The sequence below is a fragment of the Lissotriton helveticus genome, chromosome 7 (assembly GCF_964261635.1).
Source record: "Lissotriton helveticus chromosome 7, aLisHel1.1, whole genome shotgun sequence".
In the NCBI taxonomy this organism is placed as follows: domain Eukaryota; kingdom Metazoa; phylum Chordata; class Amphibia; order Caudata; family Salamandridae; genus Lissotriton; species Lissotriton helveticus.
The window spans coordinates 736,659,437-736,679,875 of record NC_136068.1 but is presented as its reverse complement, the minus strand read 5'-3'; the positions used below and the strand labels follow the sequence as shown (position 1 = coordinate 736,679,875).

General features: G+C 45.2%; 1 protein-coding gene across 4 annotated transcripts in view; it reads left to right on the top strand.

The window, feature by feature from the left end:
• The window catches only part of ARHGAP26 (Rho GTPase activating protein 26), a 2,444,655-nt gene that overhangs the window by 398,417 nt on the left and 2,025,799 nt on the right, over nt 1-20,439 (top strand). For all 4 annotated transcript variants that reach the window (XR_013598661.1, XM_078653061.1, XM_078653060.1 and 1 more), the window contains exon 3: nt 16,978-17,039. Coding sequence is in view for 3 of the 4 variants with exons in the window: in XM_078653061.1 (XP_078509187.1) it covers nt 16,978-17,039 (62 nt within the window). In the remaining variant the exon portion in view is untranslated. The remainder of the gene's footprint in view (nt 1-16,977; nt 17,040-20,439) is intronic.

Sequence of the window (20,439 nt, the reverse complement as noted above, 5' to 3'; positions counted from 1 at the left end):
GGTTCTTCTCCCCCCCCTCCCCTTTTCTTTTAAAAGATGTCCTTCCATATTGACAACAAAGGCAATCTGCTGTGCAGCATGGCTTAAAGTAATTTTAAACGAGCATTTACAATGCAATAGGTCTCATATTTTAGAAACTTTGACCTGTTGGTATTGTAAATGACAATGCCTTTTAATGTTGCAGGTTTTTTAAACACATACATAAAGGCATTCTTATTTAAATGCCAATAGCTCAATATCTCTCAATTGCGCGATCTATTGCATTGCAAATGCTTGTTTTGACAGGTGATGCGGCCGGAGATGCAACTGTGGAACCGAGAGCAGCGCTGACAAAAGCCTCTCTCTCGCCCCCTTCCATTCGCTCTCTCCCCTTCCCTCACTCCTCCCCTTCCCTCTCACGTCTTCTCTTCTCCCTCCTTGAACTTTATCCCAAGTTGGACTCCCACAGTCGCTCAACGTGTGGGATTTGGGCACCCCGGTGCTTTAAAATAACATGTACTTTAATGTGACATCATGTAAGGTAACTTGTGCTCCTGTGACCCGCTCCAATGCCTTCGGGTACAGTTCGCGATTTGCACTAAGCAACAGTGGCGGCTGGTGACATTTGAACCTGGTGAGGCGGAAAATGATTTCCGCACTGTAGCTCGCGAGCGCGGCGCGCGTGCCCGAACACCCCCACCCAACCCCCCCCCCCCCACCGAGAAAACTGTGAAAATCGAGTGGACAAATGGTGCATTTGCAAGCAATTTTGAGAAGGAAGGAAGGTTAATAAAGAAATTGTGAAAGTGCAGATATGACAGTAATAAAGAAATGTCATACAACACAGGTAGCTACCTGCTTATTCAATATGTGGCTTCATAACAGACTTTGAGATACAATGCATTTCTGACTACCTCACAGAGGTTTTTTATTTAAAAACAAGTAAACAGATCGCAAACTAGCAGAATTCCCCATATAGTTACTTTTTGTAATTAAAATCAACACGTCTGTCCTTAAGAGCAGCAAACTTTTCAATAACTTGTGTGTTGAACTCTGGTATTCTTTTGAGCAGCTCGCTCTCTATGGAAAGCATTGCTAAAGCATTCAGTCTTTCCTGAATCATTGTGTTCCTCAAGAATGTCTTAATACGGTTTAAGGTCGAAAAACATCGTTCCGACTCTGCTGTTGTCATTGGAGTGGTAATGACAATTTTTAGTAAAGCCACTGTCTCTGTAAGTGACTTTTCCATATTGAGTTTCTGGATTAAAGTCAGCAAAGCAATGGCACCAGTTGCCTTCCGGTATACACTCATTCTGTAGAGTACAGTCAACTCAGTTTTCAGGTCCTCTTTGCTGAGCATTGGATAAGCCTCCACAGCATCATTCAGAGCTTGCTCAGGGAAGGATTGTTCATATTTTGCAAACTGGTCACTTTCCAATAATGAGGCACTCACCAAATGTTTTGTGAAGCGAAAACGTTCTTGTGCATGCACAATTACAATGTCACATATCTCATATCTCCTTTCCTATTCTGACCAGAGTGCTGATGTTTTTCCTGTGGTTTGAAAAAGTAGAACCCTCTGGCAGTGTGCTGTCTATATTGTCGACCCCATCTCTCACTCTGCTTATGTTGGCGACAAACATTTTAGTATGGCTTTGCACAGAGACAGTATCTATGGCTCTTGCTTGTAACTGGTTGTACAATATGTCGACATAATACATTATCTCATGAAATAAAAACAGAAGGAACTGAAACTCTCTGTCTTTTAGTGTTCTAGTAAAGCCGCGGGCTTCATTCTGACTCCTGTAATCAAACTGTACATTGTTTTCTATGGCATCAAAACATTTCTCAAGGTCCTCCCTATGTTTATATATTAGGTTGACTGTACGACTGTTGAAGTTCCACCGGGTTGAGGGTCCCCTTGGAAGCCTCTTCTCCACAATCTCCTGAAGTACTTCTGTTCTTTTGGGGGAACGTGAGAAGAATGCTGCCATGCCTCCTATATCCTGAAAGAAAATTCGTGTCTCAGGGGAGTTTGATACTGCCTGTTGCATAATTAGATTAAGTTGGTGGGCGTAACAGTGCACATAATGAGCATTAGGGTACACATCTCGAATTTTTTTCTGTACTCCGCCAAGGCTCCCACTCATTACGGATGCACCATCATAGCTTTGTGCGATGAGTTTTTTCCTTTGAGGGAGCTCTGGGAAAATGAAGTTGAGTTGATGCAGTATAGCTGAAGTAATGGTTTCTGCTGTAGAGTCTGTTAAATGAGTGAAACCAAAGAACCTCTCCACAACCTTACTGTCTTTGTCAATGTAGCGAAAGACCAATACGGACTGTGTTTGTGTGGCTACATCAGTGGTGTCATCAGCCTGAATAGCCACAAAGTCTGCGTTTTGCACCTCTTGGACAATATGGCTTCTCACAATTTCAAGCATACACTCAAGGAGTTCATTTTGTATTGTTTTAGATGTGCCCTTAAAGACTGTAGCACTTGCTAAATGTGCTTCCATTTCCTTGTCTATGCTTGCTATTAGATCCACAAGGCCTCTGAATATTCCAGGATTTGAGGAATTTTCCGATTCATCATGGCCTCGCAATGCCAGTTCGAAAGCACCACAGAAACGAACACAGTCTATTATTTTTGATAGTATGTGTCTATTCCTATCAACTGCTTCATTGTGTTTCTGTACTGTTTGCCGGAATGCTTCACTTATGTGGTGTTCAATCGGCGTGTCTCCCAACATTCCCAGTCTCGTCAGGTTTTCCATATGGTTGCTTGTGTGTCCATGTTTCTTGATTTTGTCAGACAAATGCTTCAAGTCTGTTACTCCTACTTTTGTCCAAGAACTGTCACCACCAAACAGCAAGCAAGGGAAGCAGAACAGAGCGTTTTTGGACGGGCACCCTGTAAGCCAATCAGCCTTTGTGTACCAGGTGTTAGAGAATGTACGTTTGTACGTCTTTCCTCTGTCCTGGGTACTTTGTTGTAGTTTCAGGTCAGGCTTGTGGGGTCCTAATTGCTTTATATGCAGTTTCTCTTCACGCGACCGTCCAAAGAATGACCTTGCAAGTAGCTGTTCAACTGTATTCATCCTGATGCTGTCCTTGCCAATATTAAAGAAACCTGGCAATAATCAAAGTGCAACATTTAAGGTTCGGTGCAATTATATCAAATTCCAGTATAAATACATATACCTTGTTGCTGAACAACAATGCCTCTTTAACCATAAATAGTCCTAACAAAGTTTAGGTGTAATTTTTTGAGGCCAAGAGTCATATGAAACTAACTATGAAGCAAAATTCTTTGGTCTTCTTTGGTCTTCCAGATAGCCATAATTGATAAAATACAAAACACCTAATCCAGACCTACACGGACTGTGAAAATATGATACTCTGACCTCTAAGGACCACTCCATTCTTAAGGTAGGACTACTTAGTACCTCATACCGGTTGCTGAAGGCACTGAAACAGACACTGCTTGAGGGCCTTTAACAAGGAAAGGGATAGAAAGTGCCTTTAGCAACTTGTATTGCCCAACACACAGGGCTAAGGCCATTAATAAATTCCATCCACTGAGGGTAGAATGTTCAAAATGTGCACCCACCCCAACCACCATGTAGTGACCACGTACATAGCCCGAACTCCAGCCAAAACAAATATAGCACCAGTTTCCTTACCTTTAACACAGGTGTTTGCTGGGTTGTAGCTGGGGTGAAAGAACAGCAAAGAAGGTCAGGCCTCTTGTTCTCCGACCAAAATTTTCCAAAAATTAGGTACGGCAGCTTCACAGGCTTTACCAGGTGCTGAAAATAAAAATATTACAATTTATTTGTGAAGCATTAGGATAATCATGCAAAGATGGGGGGGTCAATATAACGCTCTAATTTGTACCTAGCAGTTTGCATGGAGCTCTGGCAAAAGCAATATTCCTAACTTGTATTGCTATGGAGGTAGTCACAAGTGAAGCGCAAGGGGCTTGATTTAAATGCTGGAGCAAGTGCAGCGGCACAGTGGCCCAAAGTGCTAGGGTCCTCTATTGCTCGCTTCCACAACTAGCCCCACAGGCACCCACATGCCTTTGTTTACACACACTCAATGTGCAAAGTACAAATTACACACTGATCACACCCTAGATGAGACTGACAATAAAACCAACCAATTGTAAGCAACCTACTTCCTCAACTCCAAAGTTGGCATCTCTAGCCTTTAGGCCACAACCTCTCGCTCAATAACTAAAGCATTTTCAACATTATCTACAACAAAGCCATAGTTGTATGTATGCATGTAGTATATTTATTATATTCAACCAACAACCTTAGACAAAGCCAATTTTCCTGGCGTGTTGTCGGTGTAATGTTACTTGTTGTATTATATATGTGGGGGCAATAACAGAAGCAGCAAAATACCAGTTGGGTGGCCAATTATGCTGAGCACAGATTTTTTTTAAATGCCTGTTTTAAGCAACGCCCTTAATGATATAGACCACAACCCTTTTGAGAGACCCCAGTTTTTTCATCCCACTTAAAGCCCTGCATGCAGGGCCCTCCCTTGGACTCACTCACCTGCGCACTTTACTTGAGCACCAGTTTCGATACATATTTGACCCATTTATTTGTCATGCACGGGTGGGGGTTGAGTGAATTGCCCAGAATCACAGGATGTTGTGCGTTCCTGCTGCGACTCGAACCTGGTTCCCTAGTGAGGTACTAACCCAGCCCAACGCTGCTTGGCTTTCACCCAGCCATTGCATGTGCTTACCAACCCAGGTGACGCGCCCCCCAAGATGCAAGACTCGCCCTGATATTGCCCACACCAAAATAGGCTGCTCCCGCCACCGCCAATGCTGCCCGACTGCCTCACTGAGGTAACAAGCAGAAAGAAACAAGCTGCAATGTGACCAGCCCGCTGCAGTTGTGAATAGGATTAATGCAAGTTACCACAAAATTTAGGAGAAATACAATCTAATAATCACCATAAAAAGGACCAACCAGGGCAACTACGAAGAAATTCCCCCAGCAGGCGTACCGTTCAATTAGCATTGTGGTCAATAACACATTTAACCAAATGTGCGCATATATGAAAGAGGCTGTGATGCATGTGTAATGCCCTGGGCTACACAAACACACTTACGCACATGAAAGTGTACTAAAATCAACACTGTGGGACTAAGTAGTTAATTATAAACCCTTTGGTAGATGTCATCAATAACCATGTACGTGCCTCCCGATATTACTGATGTGAGGGCCATCTTAAAACTTTATGCCCACGACTAGGGGGAACAGATTTTGATAAGCAACCTCTATGAATGTCCAGACATAAAAATAGACCTACTCCTGTCCCGATTTTTGCGTTGCCTTGAAAAGCTGTGTATTCCCGGCGGCGTACATAACATTACCTATGGCACGTCCTTCACCCTGAATCCCCCTCTGTCTCCCCTCTGCTGCCGCGTGATCGCAGCTGGTGTCCTCCTGCGCCCCTGAAACAGATACATTACTTAAGAGAGTATACCTTTCAACTCTCATTTGCAGGACGACCTGGTTATTTGTTCCCAAAACCATGTATTTTAACAATTACAGAGAACACCGGGACAGTCCTCTGAACACCGGGAATGTCGAGGCAAATCTGTGAAATCTGGTCACCCTACCACGACTCGCTTGCAAACTAACCAGGACACCTTCCTAACGAAATAAAGGCTGACTCAAATCTGCGCAGAATGTGCATGGACCTACTGAGCCCCCATTCCTACATGCAGCTCTCTACAATGGCGGAATTACACATCACACTCGGGTGAGGACTAACGGCCGCCAGGATGCATGCAGCAGATTCACAGACTCTCTCTCCCTCACTCACTCCCCCCCCCCCCCCTCAATTCCCTGCGCACTGGCATGACTTCAAGAATCGCGGCAGTGGCACTAGTGAAAACATCAAACCGGCTGCCATAGAAGGCGCTGTATTTACAAAAAAATACTTACACAGACCGAAGCGATGCCGGATGGCCAAACCCGCCATGGCACTCTCAGGGGGGTACAGCTGTGGGATCATGGGTAATACGTAACGGGTGGGAGTTTGAAATAAAATTCAAAAGGGCGGTAATCACCACCATTGTGACTCACCTCAGTAGTTCTCCTTGTCGTGTCGATGTTGTTACGGTAGTAGTCCAGCTCAGGAGGCAGCAGGAAGAGTCACCATCAGGAGGACAGGAGGAGCACGCCACGCACACCACGTTTGAAGCGGACAGCAGCACTGTGTGTGGAAGTGGCTGCGGGTGCGGGGTGAGAGTGACCAAGGAGGTGAGTGACGTCACGTCATCCCAGACGTCATCAAGCAGGTCATGGAATGGATTGGTTAGAGAGCAGCCAAACTCCCCGCCCCATTAGGAGGCTGGGGGCTGTGGCATGAGGCAACCCCCGGTATGCAAAGGGGGGGGCTAGTGCGCATGTTCCCACCGGGCAGAAAAATGACCTGTCCGAAAGAGGACACGCGCACTAGCGCCCCTGCACAGCCCCACCCCCCCTTTTCCCCGATGGTTTCTGGTCCGGCCCGGTGACCGGCCGGCCAGAAACTAGTTGCTGAATAATGCAAAATGTTTTATTTTACTAGGCATACTGGCGGTCCCGGATGGGGCAGTGCGCATTGGGGGGGCAACGCCCAAACGCCCCAATGGACGCACCGCCGCTGCTAAGCAATCACAAAGAGAAACTGCTCACTGAATCGGGAAAGAATGCAAGCAGACTATCGTCTGTTTACATTTCCGACCTGTGCTGGCAGCAGCTTCACAAGTGAAAGTGCGCATGAGTCAACAGACGCACAGCGCACGCAGGTGAGAGCAGCAGGAGTCCAGAAATGGACTCCGACTGCGCATCTGCGAGAAGGGCGCTTTCGTTTTTCAGCACCCCACTCCATTGACATTACATTAGGTATGCTGCGCATGCCTAGTGTAGTGGTGGAGTCTGAGGATAGGATCCTGCTCGGGCGGTGACGTGGGGTCGCCCTATGCCCTGTCCCATGCCAGGATACAGCCGAGTAGCCGCCCCCATTCTTCTGATTTGCCAGTCCACTTCAAAGAAAAGAGCGGGGAGAAGTTAATTCCACTGACATCTTGTGGGTGATGATACACGGGACCGGAGCGGGAGATGCCTGGTAAGTTTATTTATTTGTTTTTATGTAATCATTAAATGAAACGCCTTCCCTATCCCCCCCCCCTCCAACACCCCCTTCCCCCCCCCCCCCACCTTCCCCAACCGCCTAGGTCATCCAGTTAGACATCACTTTGAAATCTGGTACTTGTAGTTTAAGTTTTGTAGCAAGACCTCCCTCCTGCACCACAGAGCAGCTGAACGCCCGGCACTGCCTTCCAAGAAACCCTCGAATGTGGCAGCGGCACGTCGGCTCTGAGTCTGAAGGAGGGACGATAGTAAGGGTTGCCGAGGTGAGGGTGTGTGGCAGGAGCAAGAGAGAGAGAGTGAGAGCAACACGGCCAATCATTATGCAATCATTATGCACAATGCTCCAGCTGACACCAGGCATTCTCTCTTATTATCTCCCAGTCTGCCAAATTGAAGCTATCCTATTGAGGGTGGAGAGGGGAGAGACTGAGAGGGTGCGGGGCCTCGGAGGTGGAAGAGAGAGAGCGGCTGAGACTTGAAGATGGAGAGAGAGAGAGACTGGAGGGAGAGTGGAGCAGGCGCGGTGCGTCCATTGGGGCGAATGAATGAATGATGGATGGATGGATGCAGGATGGATGCAGGATGGATGCAGGATGGATGGGTGGATGGATGGATGGGTGGGTGGATGCATGAATGAATGATGTATGGATGCAGGATGTGTGGGTGGGTTGGTATGGGTTTGGGTGGATGGATGGGTGGATGCATGAATGAATGATGGATGCAGGATGGATGCAGGATGGGTGGATGGGGGGATGCATGAATGAATGATGTATGGATGGATGCAGGATGGGTGGATGGATGGATGCATGAATGAATGATGGATGCAGGATGGATGGATGGGTGGATGCATGAATGAATGATGGATGCAGGATGGGTGGATGGGTGGATGCATGAATGAATGATGGATGCAGGATGGATGGGTGGATGCATGAATGAATGATGGATGCAGGATGGATGCAGGATGGGTGGATGGGTGGATGCATGAATGAATGATGTATGGATGGATGCAGGATGGGTGGGTGGATGGATGGATGCATGAATGAATGATGGATGCAGGATGGATGGATGGGTGGATGCATGAATGAATGATGGATGCAGGATGGGTGGATGGGTGGATGCATGAATGAATGATGGATGCAGGATGGATGGGTGGATGCATGAATGAATGATGGATGCAGGATGGATGGGTGGATGCATGAATGAATGATGTATGGATGCAGGATGGGTGGGTGGGTGGATGGATGGATGGGTGGATGCATGAATGAATGAATGATGGATGCAGGATGGATGCAGGGTGGATGGATGCATGAATGAATGATGGATGCAGGATGGGTGCAGGATGGATGGATGGATGGGTGGATGCATGAATGAATGATGGATGCAGGATGGATGATGGGTGGATGCATGAATGAATGATGTATGGATGCAGGATGGGTGGGTGGGTGGGTGGATGGATGGGTGGGTGCATGAATGATGTATGGATGGATGCAAGGTGGTTTGGGCTCGCTCGCTGCGCTCGCTCGCTGTGGTGCAATATGCAAATTAGTTTACGCATCACCACTTTCAAATGTCACCAGCCGCCCCTGAATTTGAGTGTTAAAATAGTATTTCCTCATACCCAGTGCCCACCGTATTTGTGGGTGAAGAAAGGTGGTGTGAGGGAGTATGCATCTTCTGTGCGCTATAAATAAAGTTAGCGCCGTGGGAACGAAGTGCAGACGCTGCGCCTCGTTCCGGGTCCAAGTCTGCTTTTTATTAAGTAAAACAAGACACAGGTTGTGTGTTCCATTTCAGCGAAGATCTGGTGGTGGTCTCTGCATGTAGGGTTCCACTGTGCCCCCCTTTAGACCCTTTATCTACTTCAAGAAATGTTCTGTACATTTGAATAGATTTGGTGTGGGCCAAGTCGCGACCAAAGCTTTTCGTAAATTTCACATCCAAATCATGCAAAACATTATTATCTAAAAAAATACAAAAAACTTTTTAACATATTGAAATAAGAAAAAGACCAGGGGAGCTATAATTCCGATCAGAGAGTTAGCTGCCCAGGGTCGTAAAAACTGGAGCAAGAGAAGGTGCGGCGGAAAGCTCTTCCCTTAAAAACAATTCATTGGGATCAGTACCGAGGGGCCTTTCTTACTAGCGTAATGCACTCTGCGCCACACTTGTGAAAACAAAGCGAAGGAACATTTGAGCAAGCGTTGAAGGTTATGCATGCCTGATCTTAAACACTACGGGAACGTGTTAGAGGCGATACGAGACTGAAGGTGATGGGGGATATCGAGAGAGGGGGTAAAACTAGTTCGCTGTAAATGACGAAGGCTCCTACAAATCTGAGCTCGTAAACTTCCAAAGACTGTGATTCCAGATAAACTATTCTCTGCCCAAACTGCGCATACTTCCAAGTTGTCCGATCACCAGCATAGCGAGCTATATAAACTGGAAAAATGTGCATTCCTGTGTACACTTGTCACGAGGCATATGCGTACTGCACAATTATTGCCTGCAGAGGGCTCTCCACAGTCTCTGAAGTCTCGTGACTTCCAGAAGAGGTGGCTGCTTCAGTAGATGTGATGCACGACTAAGAGGCCAGGCTCTGCCTGTAAAGCTGTGATAGTCTGTGCCAAAGCCGGCTGAAAAAAAATAGTGCTGACCGACTTATGAACGTGTAACAGCGCAAGTAAAAGATCCAGTCCTGATGGGCGGTCACAAAAGGAGACAGAGCAGTAACAAGGAGGGACTAAGAAGCCTCATTATCAATCGGAAGCCTGCATTTACAATGGACAATGACTCCAGCCAATGAAAAGTATGGGCGGGGCTTCCTCACCACTTCTACATCTAACCCTACTACAGCATGCCTCGCAGAGCGAGCAGCGCATGTGCTGCAACACTAGGCTCGATCTAAAAAGTCGCTGACACAGCCAGTCCTTTTAAAAAAAAATTCTTCAAGACAACACACTGTGTGTGAGTGGCAACACAGAGACAAGGAGAATGACAGAGTAAGACACGGGTGAAGAAGGAATAAAAGTAAAAGCGATGTGATGCTGGAGTCCATTGCTGGCCTTGTCATAGTGCTTATTATTTTTATTGCTTCTCCAAGGCAACACAGAGGGAAGGAGTTAGCCCAGAGGGTCGAAGGCAGGGAGGCAGGCAGGGCAGCGCATAGATCATGGGTGGTAGTCTGGAGTGCCTGGGGGCAAGCAGATGGACAATGGAGGGTCGGCAGGTGTGAGGTACTGGGGTAGGAATACGGAGGGAGAGAATTACATGAGGGAGACAGCTGGAAAACTCTCACTCTTGTAAAGTTCTTCAACAAAAATAAAGTAGCGCCTGAAATTCTATTGAATTTCGTTTATTTGGCACCATCAATAAAAGCACCAGGTTCAAGCCACATGGGCCACTGAAAGAGCACCTGCGAAGGTGCAGAAGAAACGTAGAGTTACACTTTGCTACAAACATGGTAGATGTCTCTGAAGCAATAGCATATATACACTGTACATCAGAAAACGTTTCTGGTCTCAACCAATGCGCCCGAGTCCCCAGTCCATACCCCCCATATTCGATCATGTTTCTGGGGGACTCCTTCCGCCTTATATACCAGTGTTTCAAGTGCAGCTCAGGAGTCTGTCACGGACACTCCTGTATGGACACAGACTCTGGCATCTACCACAAACTCTGCCAGAGCAAAGACTAATGACGATAGGGCGTCACCATGCAGGGAGCCACTCCCGACTGGGAAGCTTGCAGAAAGGGCACCGTTGACCCGAACCTGCGTCCATAAATCTGTGCACAGGATCAACTCCCACTGCCAGAACCGGGGACCGAAACCCATTTTATGGAGGGCGGCGAAGAGAGAGGGCCAATGTACCAAGTCAGAAGCCCTATCTATGTCAACTAGGAGGAGCACCGCGACCCCCTCATCTCCACCAAACAGGCCAAGGCCACATATAGACACCATAAGCAATGGCGGGTGCCCCATGCGCGGCATAAAACCATTCTGATCTGCATGGACAATCGAACAAACCACTGCTACCAAGCGCATGGCCAGCACCTTAGCCAGGATCTTTACTTTCAGTTTAATGAGAGATATGGATCTATAAGACCCACAGTCCTCTAGGGGTTTATTCAGCTTCAAAAGAACTGTGATAGTTGTCCCTCTCAGGTCATGCGAGAGTGTCCCACTGAGGAGTGCCCCCTCATACAATTCCAGCAAGTGTGGTATCAACAAAGGCGCGCACATTTATATAATTTTAGTGGAAACTTGTTGGGTCCTGGGGCTTTACTAGAGGGCATGTCAGAGATGGCATTCTGGATTTCTTTAGTGGAGAGGGGCTTGTCTAAGTCCCTATGCTCCAATGCCGACAGTGTCCGCTCCGGCAAATCATGAATCTAGGGCAAATCTTTCTCTTTGGAGGGAGGCTCCCTAGCACCATCCAACTCCCAGACATGGATAAGCCTCAAGCCAGAAGCCCCAATGATTATCTCACCCTCCGCTGACCTTAACCCTATCATGGTACAAGGATGGTCCGCCATTGCCAACCAGTAGATCATCTTGCCTGCCTTGTCCCGCATTTCGTAGACCTGACCCAGGGTATAAAACCGGCATTCCAGGTGCACCTGGGCCAACCTGCACAGTCCTACTCGCATAGAGGGAGCGCTAGTGACACCCTCCAATTCTGTGATCTCATGTTTTCGTGCTCATGCGACCCCCAATGGATGAAAATGCCCAGCCTCTAAGCACTGTCTTGAATGTCACCGGAGAGGTCATAGAAAACTTGTTGAATTCAACCCCTTCTCCTCCTTAGTCACCCTCACCAACTGTCAGCAATACCGGGGAATGGTCCAATATGGCTCAAGGAAGGATGCAGGTCTGCATAACTAGACTGATGTCTGAGGAGGAAGTAGTCCAGTTGGGAGGACGTGCTGTGTGGAGGGAGTAGTAAGTATATCACCTCTTTGTTGCGGAGCTGGAATCTCCAACGGTCTACTAATCCCAGAGCATCTGCCCAGGTGTGAAGTTGTGTAGTCTAGAGGCCTCCCAGAGCAGACATGGTACCCAGCACTGGTTCCATGAGAGCAGTAAAGTCTCCACCCCAACCCCCCAGTTGTGTGAACCCAGTTGTAGCTATTGTTAGATACCTCGCCACTGCTTCCAGGGTCGCTCCCAGTTGTGGCTTCACATACACGCTCCCCAGCGTCCAAGCCATCCCATCCAACACCTGTGCAAAAATGCATATTGCCCCTGCTGATCATTATGGACCTCGCGGACCACTAGCGGGAAGGTTTGTTTTGATAAGATGACCACACCTCCTGGGCCACCTCGCATATCCAGAATAATAAACTCAAATGTACTCATCTCCCCAAAAAGGAACACCTAATCTTCAGAAGATGTCTCTTGTAAGACTATGACCATTGGGCCATGCCTCTTTACATGGCGCCCACGTCCCGTTTTATCTGGTCGTTGAGACAATTCATGTTCCAAGTAAAAAACGTATATTCCCCTACGTGACCCACCATTGCCAATAGCTCCAGCTTGCTGATATTTTTGTGTAAACTCATAGCAACCCTGTGTGCCTCGAGGCACACAGCCTGCACAAATGAACAATAACACAGAAACATCCCAATTTGATGCTGGAGATGCCGCAAGCCTAGGTTGTGGAACAACTTCTTCAATATTTTAGTGTGGAAGAACGTTTTATGGCCTGTCAAAAAACGCAGACCAGGCTTTTTACTCGGTTCCGATCTGTTGCTGCTGTACCTTGTCTTTAGCACCAGTACCTCCACTGGACAGCTCATCCTACTAAATCCATTTAATTGATTCAGGCGGAGCACTGCATTGCACGTACCATGTTGAGTTTTACATGCTATCGAATCAACTCAAATCAAGGCGGACAATAAGATCACCTTACTTTAGAGTACCTTCACATAGAAATCGCTGACTTTTTTTTATTCTTTAGTGACAGTTCTTCGCTTTTATCCTCTGACATACAAACATCTATTACTTTGGCGTCTATCTTACATGTAATTCTTTATTGTCCAAACTCTCTTGATACAGGTCACGTTATGAAGGGCATGTTTCTTGATGCATTACTTTTTTTTCTGTACCGGTCAATAAGGTAACATTATTTCATACCTCTCAAAGCTTTGGGCTAGCCTAACTGAACACACGTTTGGGTGCGAATGACAACTTGTGACGCTTGGGGCTTCTATTCTTTCACTTGGTATGTCTATCTTTCCATCATTTTGTGGGGATGCTATTACACTAGATCCTTAGCAACCAACGATAATGACTTACCGTTTATCGTTATTGCCAAATATGACACAAAACATGTATCAGCAAACACATTAATGTTATCATATTTCTAGATTGCCCTCTATCTTCACCAGTTCACTCTATAGTAGTTCACAGAGGCTCTGCCTGTCCACACCCGGTATTGTTTTATTGACTATTTTTCAGCCTTGAAAAAGTTTCAGGAGGATCCTTGATAGCCAATCGTGCCGGCTGATTGTCTTTGCAAATCTCACACTGTCACCAGAGGACCTACCCTTCACCCATCTCAAGGCCTCCTTCATAACCATGATCAAGTAGCCCATAGACTTAACATCTTGGAACTGTTTAACACTTACATATTGACTAACTAAGCCTCATTGAGCTTGTAAACAGATCTGGTCATTGTTGTATAATTACTGTACTAAAAGTTCTTAGCCTGACAATTTTGACAATACAGAATGAAACGTATTTTAAGTGTTTAGAAGGAATGAACAGAAAAGGCTTTGTAGTTTGATTGATGGGAGTACTACCTTATCTCTTGTGCATAGCAGATGCGGCACCACAGCCTCTTTGGATCCAATAACCTCATAAGAATTGACATCACACAATATTTGGCAATTTTTGATTCTGCGCGCTTCTTAAGCATTCTGTACTGACAATTGAAGGCCTTGGCGTAGCAGTAGGACTAGATGGTGATTAGTAGCAGTCTCTTTAAGCTTCTTATCACTTGTGGTTTGATTAAATGATAGGGATTGTATATATGTTTACAAGCTGCAACTTATAGGTAGCAACTGCTACCTTCAAGGTAGAGATTGCTACCTTCATCTGCCCCATTTACCTTCATATGTCTTCATCTATAATACACCTGAAGAATGTAACGGCCCCCCTTTTCTACAATCTGCTTGCCAGCATTACCCAACACCTTCTCCCAACAGTCAGCCCCTGCACACTTTTTGTCCATTTGCATGTCTCTGCAGAAATCATTAAAGTAAAACGTGTTCCCCCAATGTTGGTCTTGTTAGCCCTCATCGCATTTCTCGTGCACCCTTTTGTAGTCTCCCATTTCAGTATAGTTAACACCCACTTTTATAATAGTCTCTGTTGCTAACTAGGTTTGAGCTAAATAATCCATACAACCCACAAACTAAACTTTTAAAAGAGGAGGATTTCGGGCTCTAACTAATAAGTGGGGACAGTTTAAAAGAAATGGTGATTCTGGTTAGGTTTCTATGGGTTATGGCACTAGGCCTTCTATGATGTCTAATGTTTGAGACGGGTAGTTTTGATATTTTCCTGGATGTAGAAAAATATATCCGACCATATGTATGAAAGTTTGGTTTTGCGTTTCTCAAATAGCGATTTTTTTGGGAATCGCTATCTGAGAATCGCAAAACGCTATGTGTGTAGGATTTGCAAATAATTTTGCCAAACCTTACATATCCCTTAATTGCAAATTGCAAATTGCGATTCGCAATTAAGGAATACCTCCCCATTCATAGGAATGAATGGGAAGACATTCTCAATTTGCGATTCTCAATTAGAGAATCGCAAATTGAGAATGCAATTTGAAGGGTGCTAGGGTGTCAAAAGGACACCCTGTTGCATCCCAGAAATGTGCATGTGTGCACATGTGGCACACATACATGCATTTTTCAGAGAAATCGCAAATTACCACCAACTTGAAGTTGGTGGTAATTTGCGATTCCTTAAGCCCAAATTGCGCTTTTTCTGTGCCTCTTACATTGTTGCATTTAAGGAATCGCAAAATTTGCGATTCCTTAAATGGAATTGCAAAATAAGGAATCACGATTTTTGCGATTCCTTATTTTGCGAGGCAGTTTTACCTTGATACATCCCACTTAGCTAAACTGCGATTGCAAACACCAAAATTCTGCGAATTTCGGCATTTGCGATCGCAATTTTGAATGAAACATATGGCCAATCATTCCTTATCCATGCTTTACAGTGTGCTAGTAGTTCACAAGGAGGCGGGCACCCACATCTGACAGCAGTTAGAGGCAAAAGGTCCTGAGGTCATCTAAAATGGGACTCCATTAAAGGGGATGAAAGAGTGCATTTAGTGCCTCTATCTGGGAAAATATATTTTTTTAATTGATTTCAAACTCTCCAGAGAACTGCTGCGATAGAAGGCATTGGAGTTCTTTTCATACCAAAGTAGAAACATCAAAGTGGAACCTGTCCGAGGAATAGACACAAGTGGATTACAGTTACCTACATGAACTGATTGGTTGATGGAGGAATATATATATATATATATAGAATATGGTATAGATTCTCACTTGGGTCAGATTCCATTCTAATAAGTGAGTTTTATGCATTTCTAAGGAAAAGGGAAGATCTGCATGGGCCGAGATTAAGAATGGGAATTAGATACATCTATTTGAGACTGCACCAGTTATGAATTATTTTAGTGCTAGGGATGTTATAAATCTTATGGTTTTCAGGTGGAGGGTGTATGCGTTTCTTAGATCCCTCGTTTTTCCAGAGATGACCAGAAGACTTGCGAGTTATGGTGCCCGATGCAGCACTATGTAAGACAAATAGCAGGTATAACATTCTAGTCTGGTTTGAAAACCTTGGTAGTTTCCTTAGCACCATTGACATATGATCAAAGTTTCTTTTTGTGGCTATAAGATGAGCCATGGCATGGAAGACTGCTATCATCCTGGGTCAGGGAGGATGGGCAAACTCCAGCTAGAACGATATTGAGAGAATCTAATTGTGAGATACCGTGAACCAAAGTATCAGTGTTCAACTGATTAGGAGTCAAAAGGTGTTTAATATTCTTCAGTGAGGGAAAGAAAAAGTTTGAAGATTGTGCTGATTTGTCGAAGTGAGTATGCTTCATCTGTAGACAATCCTCCACTTAAGAAGTCAACTCAACAAGCAATACTATGCAGTTTTACTGTTCCAGCTCTTTAATTCTAAAGCATAGAGAGGAATAAAATATAATATTGGAGATAATGTATACATAGGTCATTGTTTGGTAAAATCGGTTTAAATTTGATCTACAATAGGAACATGTACACTCTGATCTTTCGTCTTCCCATCTGTAATTTATCTATATTTCAGGGAAATAACTCCTAAACAATTTTTTTTTACCCTTATGTCAACCTAAATGTAGCTTTAATTTTCTTTGTCAGCTTATATTAATTGTTTGTCATACAACTGTGAATCTAATTAGATGTATATTTTTTAAGGATACAGCTAGCACTTGTATAAAGGAGTGTACTTCAAGGATTTTTCGAGTCTACTATATAATTTAAATCATATAGAGCATAGTAAGTGTGATTCAGATTTTATTTTCTGATGTATAAATGTATCTTGTATTTGAGGAGTTCCGTTACATACTGGTTTGGTACTATTTAATTTGGATGTTATAAGTCTCTCTAAATGTCATGTAGTTCTCAGAATTCCAGCGTTCCCGAGTAGTTCTCCATTTGTTTTTCCTTTTCAGAAAGCTGGTCATGTGCCTCTGTGGGGGGCTGGGTTTTGTACTTCTTTACTGACTTTACTTGTTTCTGTTGTTTTCAGCCAGGTCACTCCAGGAATTTGCTGCAGTTCTCAGAAACCTAGAAGATGAGAGAGCAAGAATGGTATGTAAAGAAGAAGAATTTGAACTTTATACCTGAAGTTGAAATATATGGCTATGTGTTTCATTGGAAGGTGATAAACTCAAGCTGATTGCAAACCCACATTTGGGGTCAAATGACTAACTCTTTGTAGTACACTAGAAGTCTACACCAGAGAGTTGTAATTTGGAGAACTGATGATATCCTGTGGAAGTAATTTGCTAGAACTCATGAACCTCCACATGTATGAGTGCAAAATTCTTCATCAACATGTAATAGTGTAATTTGTCGTATTGTACCTTTTGTAACTTTGTTAAATAATTTTGTCCTTTATTAAGTGGATATCAGCATGATTTAATAACGTATGTTCTTTGTACTACTGTACCATTAGAGACTTTGTTATGTAAGTGTAAAAACATGTTTGTTGTTGGAAAGTGTCCAAGGTAGAGTGAGATTAGTGAGTATAGCGGGGATGTGAGTTAATATAGTTCCTTAACTTGAGAATGTCCCGCCTTTGATGTTTTGGCACTGTAAGCCACTGTTCTACCCTGTAAATATTAACCCTTTAACTGCTGCCATCGGCTGTCGCGAGCACTACCTCGCTGGTGCTACGAACATCCAACGGCTGATGCGGCCCTGCCCACTCCACGGAACAGCCGCACTGCCGCGAAATAACGGCCGTGGCTAAAGTGTTAACTTTCCTCTAACTTTAGTGTGTTAAGGGATTTTTTTTGTTTTTGTTACATGTCAGTTTTTTTTTTTTCTCGCCTCTTTCTTTGGAAACGGATGACAGTTATTTACTGGCTATACTCCATGTGTGGTTATTCCTAGGTGAGCGAGGAGGGCATCAAATGCGGTCGGCGGGAGTTTGCATTCTCCACTTTGTCTAGGGGTGTTGGGACAGTTAAAGCCTTTAGCCCCTACTTTGGCCAGGGGCATACGGGGTTTTCACACCCCTCAAACATTGCCTTTCCAGGGGTGGTGGATGGCAAAATGGAAGATTGGCACTATCTAGCAACCATAGAGGCCTCTCCTGTATTTGTAAGCTCTTTTCAGCACAGAACTCTGTTCGGACATCAGTTTGATAGTTTTCGTGCTTTTCACCACCTTCTAGGTTAAGTAATGTTTCAGCTCGCCAGTATACAGCAGTTTGAAGCAGAAAGAGTCATCTCAGAAGATAAATCTACTTTCCCTCTGGCCGGAAATCATGATTGCACAATTCTGGAATACTTCCTGTGCACATAGATTCAGGGTAGTGCATGAAGACCCAAAGCATTTCCCGGTAGACCTGGCTTGCAGCATACATTGAAGCTTTGTCTCCTGCCTGGAAGCAAATGCCATGTGGCAAAGTAGGGCCTTGTAGAATGGGGAGTATCATAACATATTATATTGAATTACCATATGTGAATATGTTGAAAGTTCACACAGATTCCACTCCCACTTTTTATTTCAGAGTAATAGTTAATGTGTTGATAGCATCATAATTCTCCTATATCTCCAACCAGCCTTTCCCCTTCTACTAGAATGGTATTCCAGAACCATGTGCCAGCTTTATCTTGGGACGTTTTGGTGGACAGTGCAATTGCTGGGGTCAGGCAATGCCCTACTGAAACAAACCAAGTGTGACTTGCCATTGCCATTCACAAGGATTGTCACACTGTATTTTGTATGGAAAGTCAAAAAAAGTGATACAGGTAGTTCATATGTAATTGCAGATGTACATGGTTTATCCAAATCAACCTTAGGGTATCATTTTGGCATTGGTTGCACTTAATTAAATGTGAGACCCAAGTTAATAGTGAAGTAATATTTCTATTCATCAGAGGCATGTGGTCTGAGCACAAACCATTCAGAACCTCAATCCCGCGTGCAGGTGACAAATAGGGACACATGTGGAGATGATTTATACTGCTTCATATTGCTCATAACGTCACCATCCTCAGCACTGCACTAATAGACCTGATTTATGAGTAGTAAGTTATGAATAATCTGAGGTCCATGTGACCGTGCCTGGGAGACCCCCATTAATGGGAGCTGCTCTGATAAGTCGGAGCCATACCATTTTTTGGAGCACATGGAGGTTGAACCTGTTTGGCAGTTCTGAGCCTCCTGAATATATAAAAATTGCAAAACAAAGCACAAGCAAAGTGGGTGGATGTCCTCACACATTATTATCTTGGTGTATGCCTTTTTACCCTCACCATACATTTGATTGTCTTCACTAGCAGGCCTTCGTAAAGAGGAATGCATTAGGGCTCCGGTTTGTTTTAAGTTAGAGATAATGGCATTGTAAATGGCAATGTGTTTTAGGCACTCTGCACTACCACTCTGCACTCTGCACTACCACTCTGCACTCTGCACTACCACTCTGCACTCTGCACTCCCAATCTGCACTCTGCACTCACAATCTGCACTCCCAATCTGCACTCCCAATCTGCACTCCCAATCTGCACTCCCAATCTGCACTCCCAATCTGCACTCCCAATCTGCACTCCCAATCTGCACTCCCAATCTGCACTCCCAATCTGCACTCCCAATCTGCACTCCCAATCTGCACTCCCAATCTGCACTCCCAATCTGCACTCTGCACTCTCAATCTGCACTCTGCACTCTCAATCTGCACTCTGCACTCTCAATCTGCACTCTCAATCTGCACTCTGCACTCTGCACTCTGCACTCTGCACTCTGCACTCTGCACTCTGCACTCTCAATCTGCACTCTGCACTACCAATCTGCACTCTGCACTCTGCACTCTGCACTCTGCACTCTGCACTCTGCACTCTGCACTCTGCACTCTGCACTCTGCACTCTGCGCTACCACTCTGCGCTACCACTCTGCGCTACCACTCTGCGCTACCACTCTGCGCTACCACTCTGCGCTACCACTCTGCGCTACCACTCTGCGCTACCACTCTGCGCTACCACTCTGCGCTACCACTCTGCGCTACCACTCTGCGCTACCACTCTGCGCTACCACTCTGCGCTACCACTCTGCGCTACCACTCTGCGCTACCACTCTGCGCTACCACTCTGCACTACCACTCTGCACTACCACTCTGCACTCTGTACTACCACTCTGCACTCTGCACTACCACTCTGCACTCTGCACTACCACTCTGCACTCTGCAATACCACTCTGCACTCTGCAATACCACTCTGCACTCTGCACTACCAATCTGCACTCTGCACTACCAATCTGCACTCTGCACTACCACTCTGACTCTGCACTACCACTCTGCACTCTGCACTACCACTCTGCACTACCACTCTGCACTCTGCACTACCACTCTGCACTCTGCACTACCACTCTGCACTACCAATCTGCACTCTGCACTACCACTCTGCACTACCACTCGCACTCTCACTCTGCACTACCACTCGCACTCGCACTACCACTCGCACTCTCACTCTGCACTACCACTCG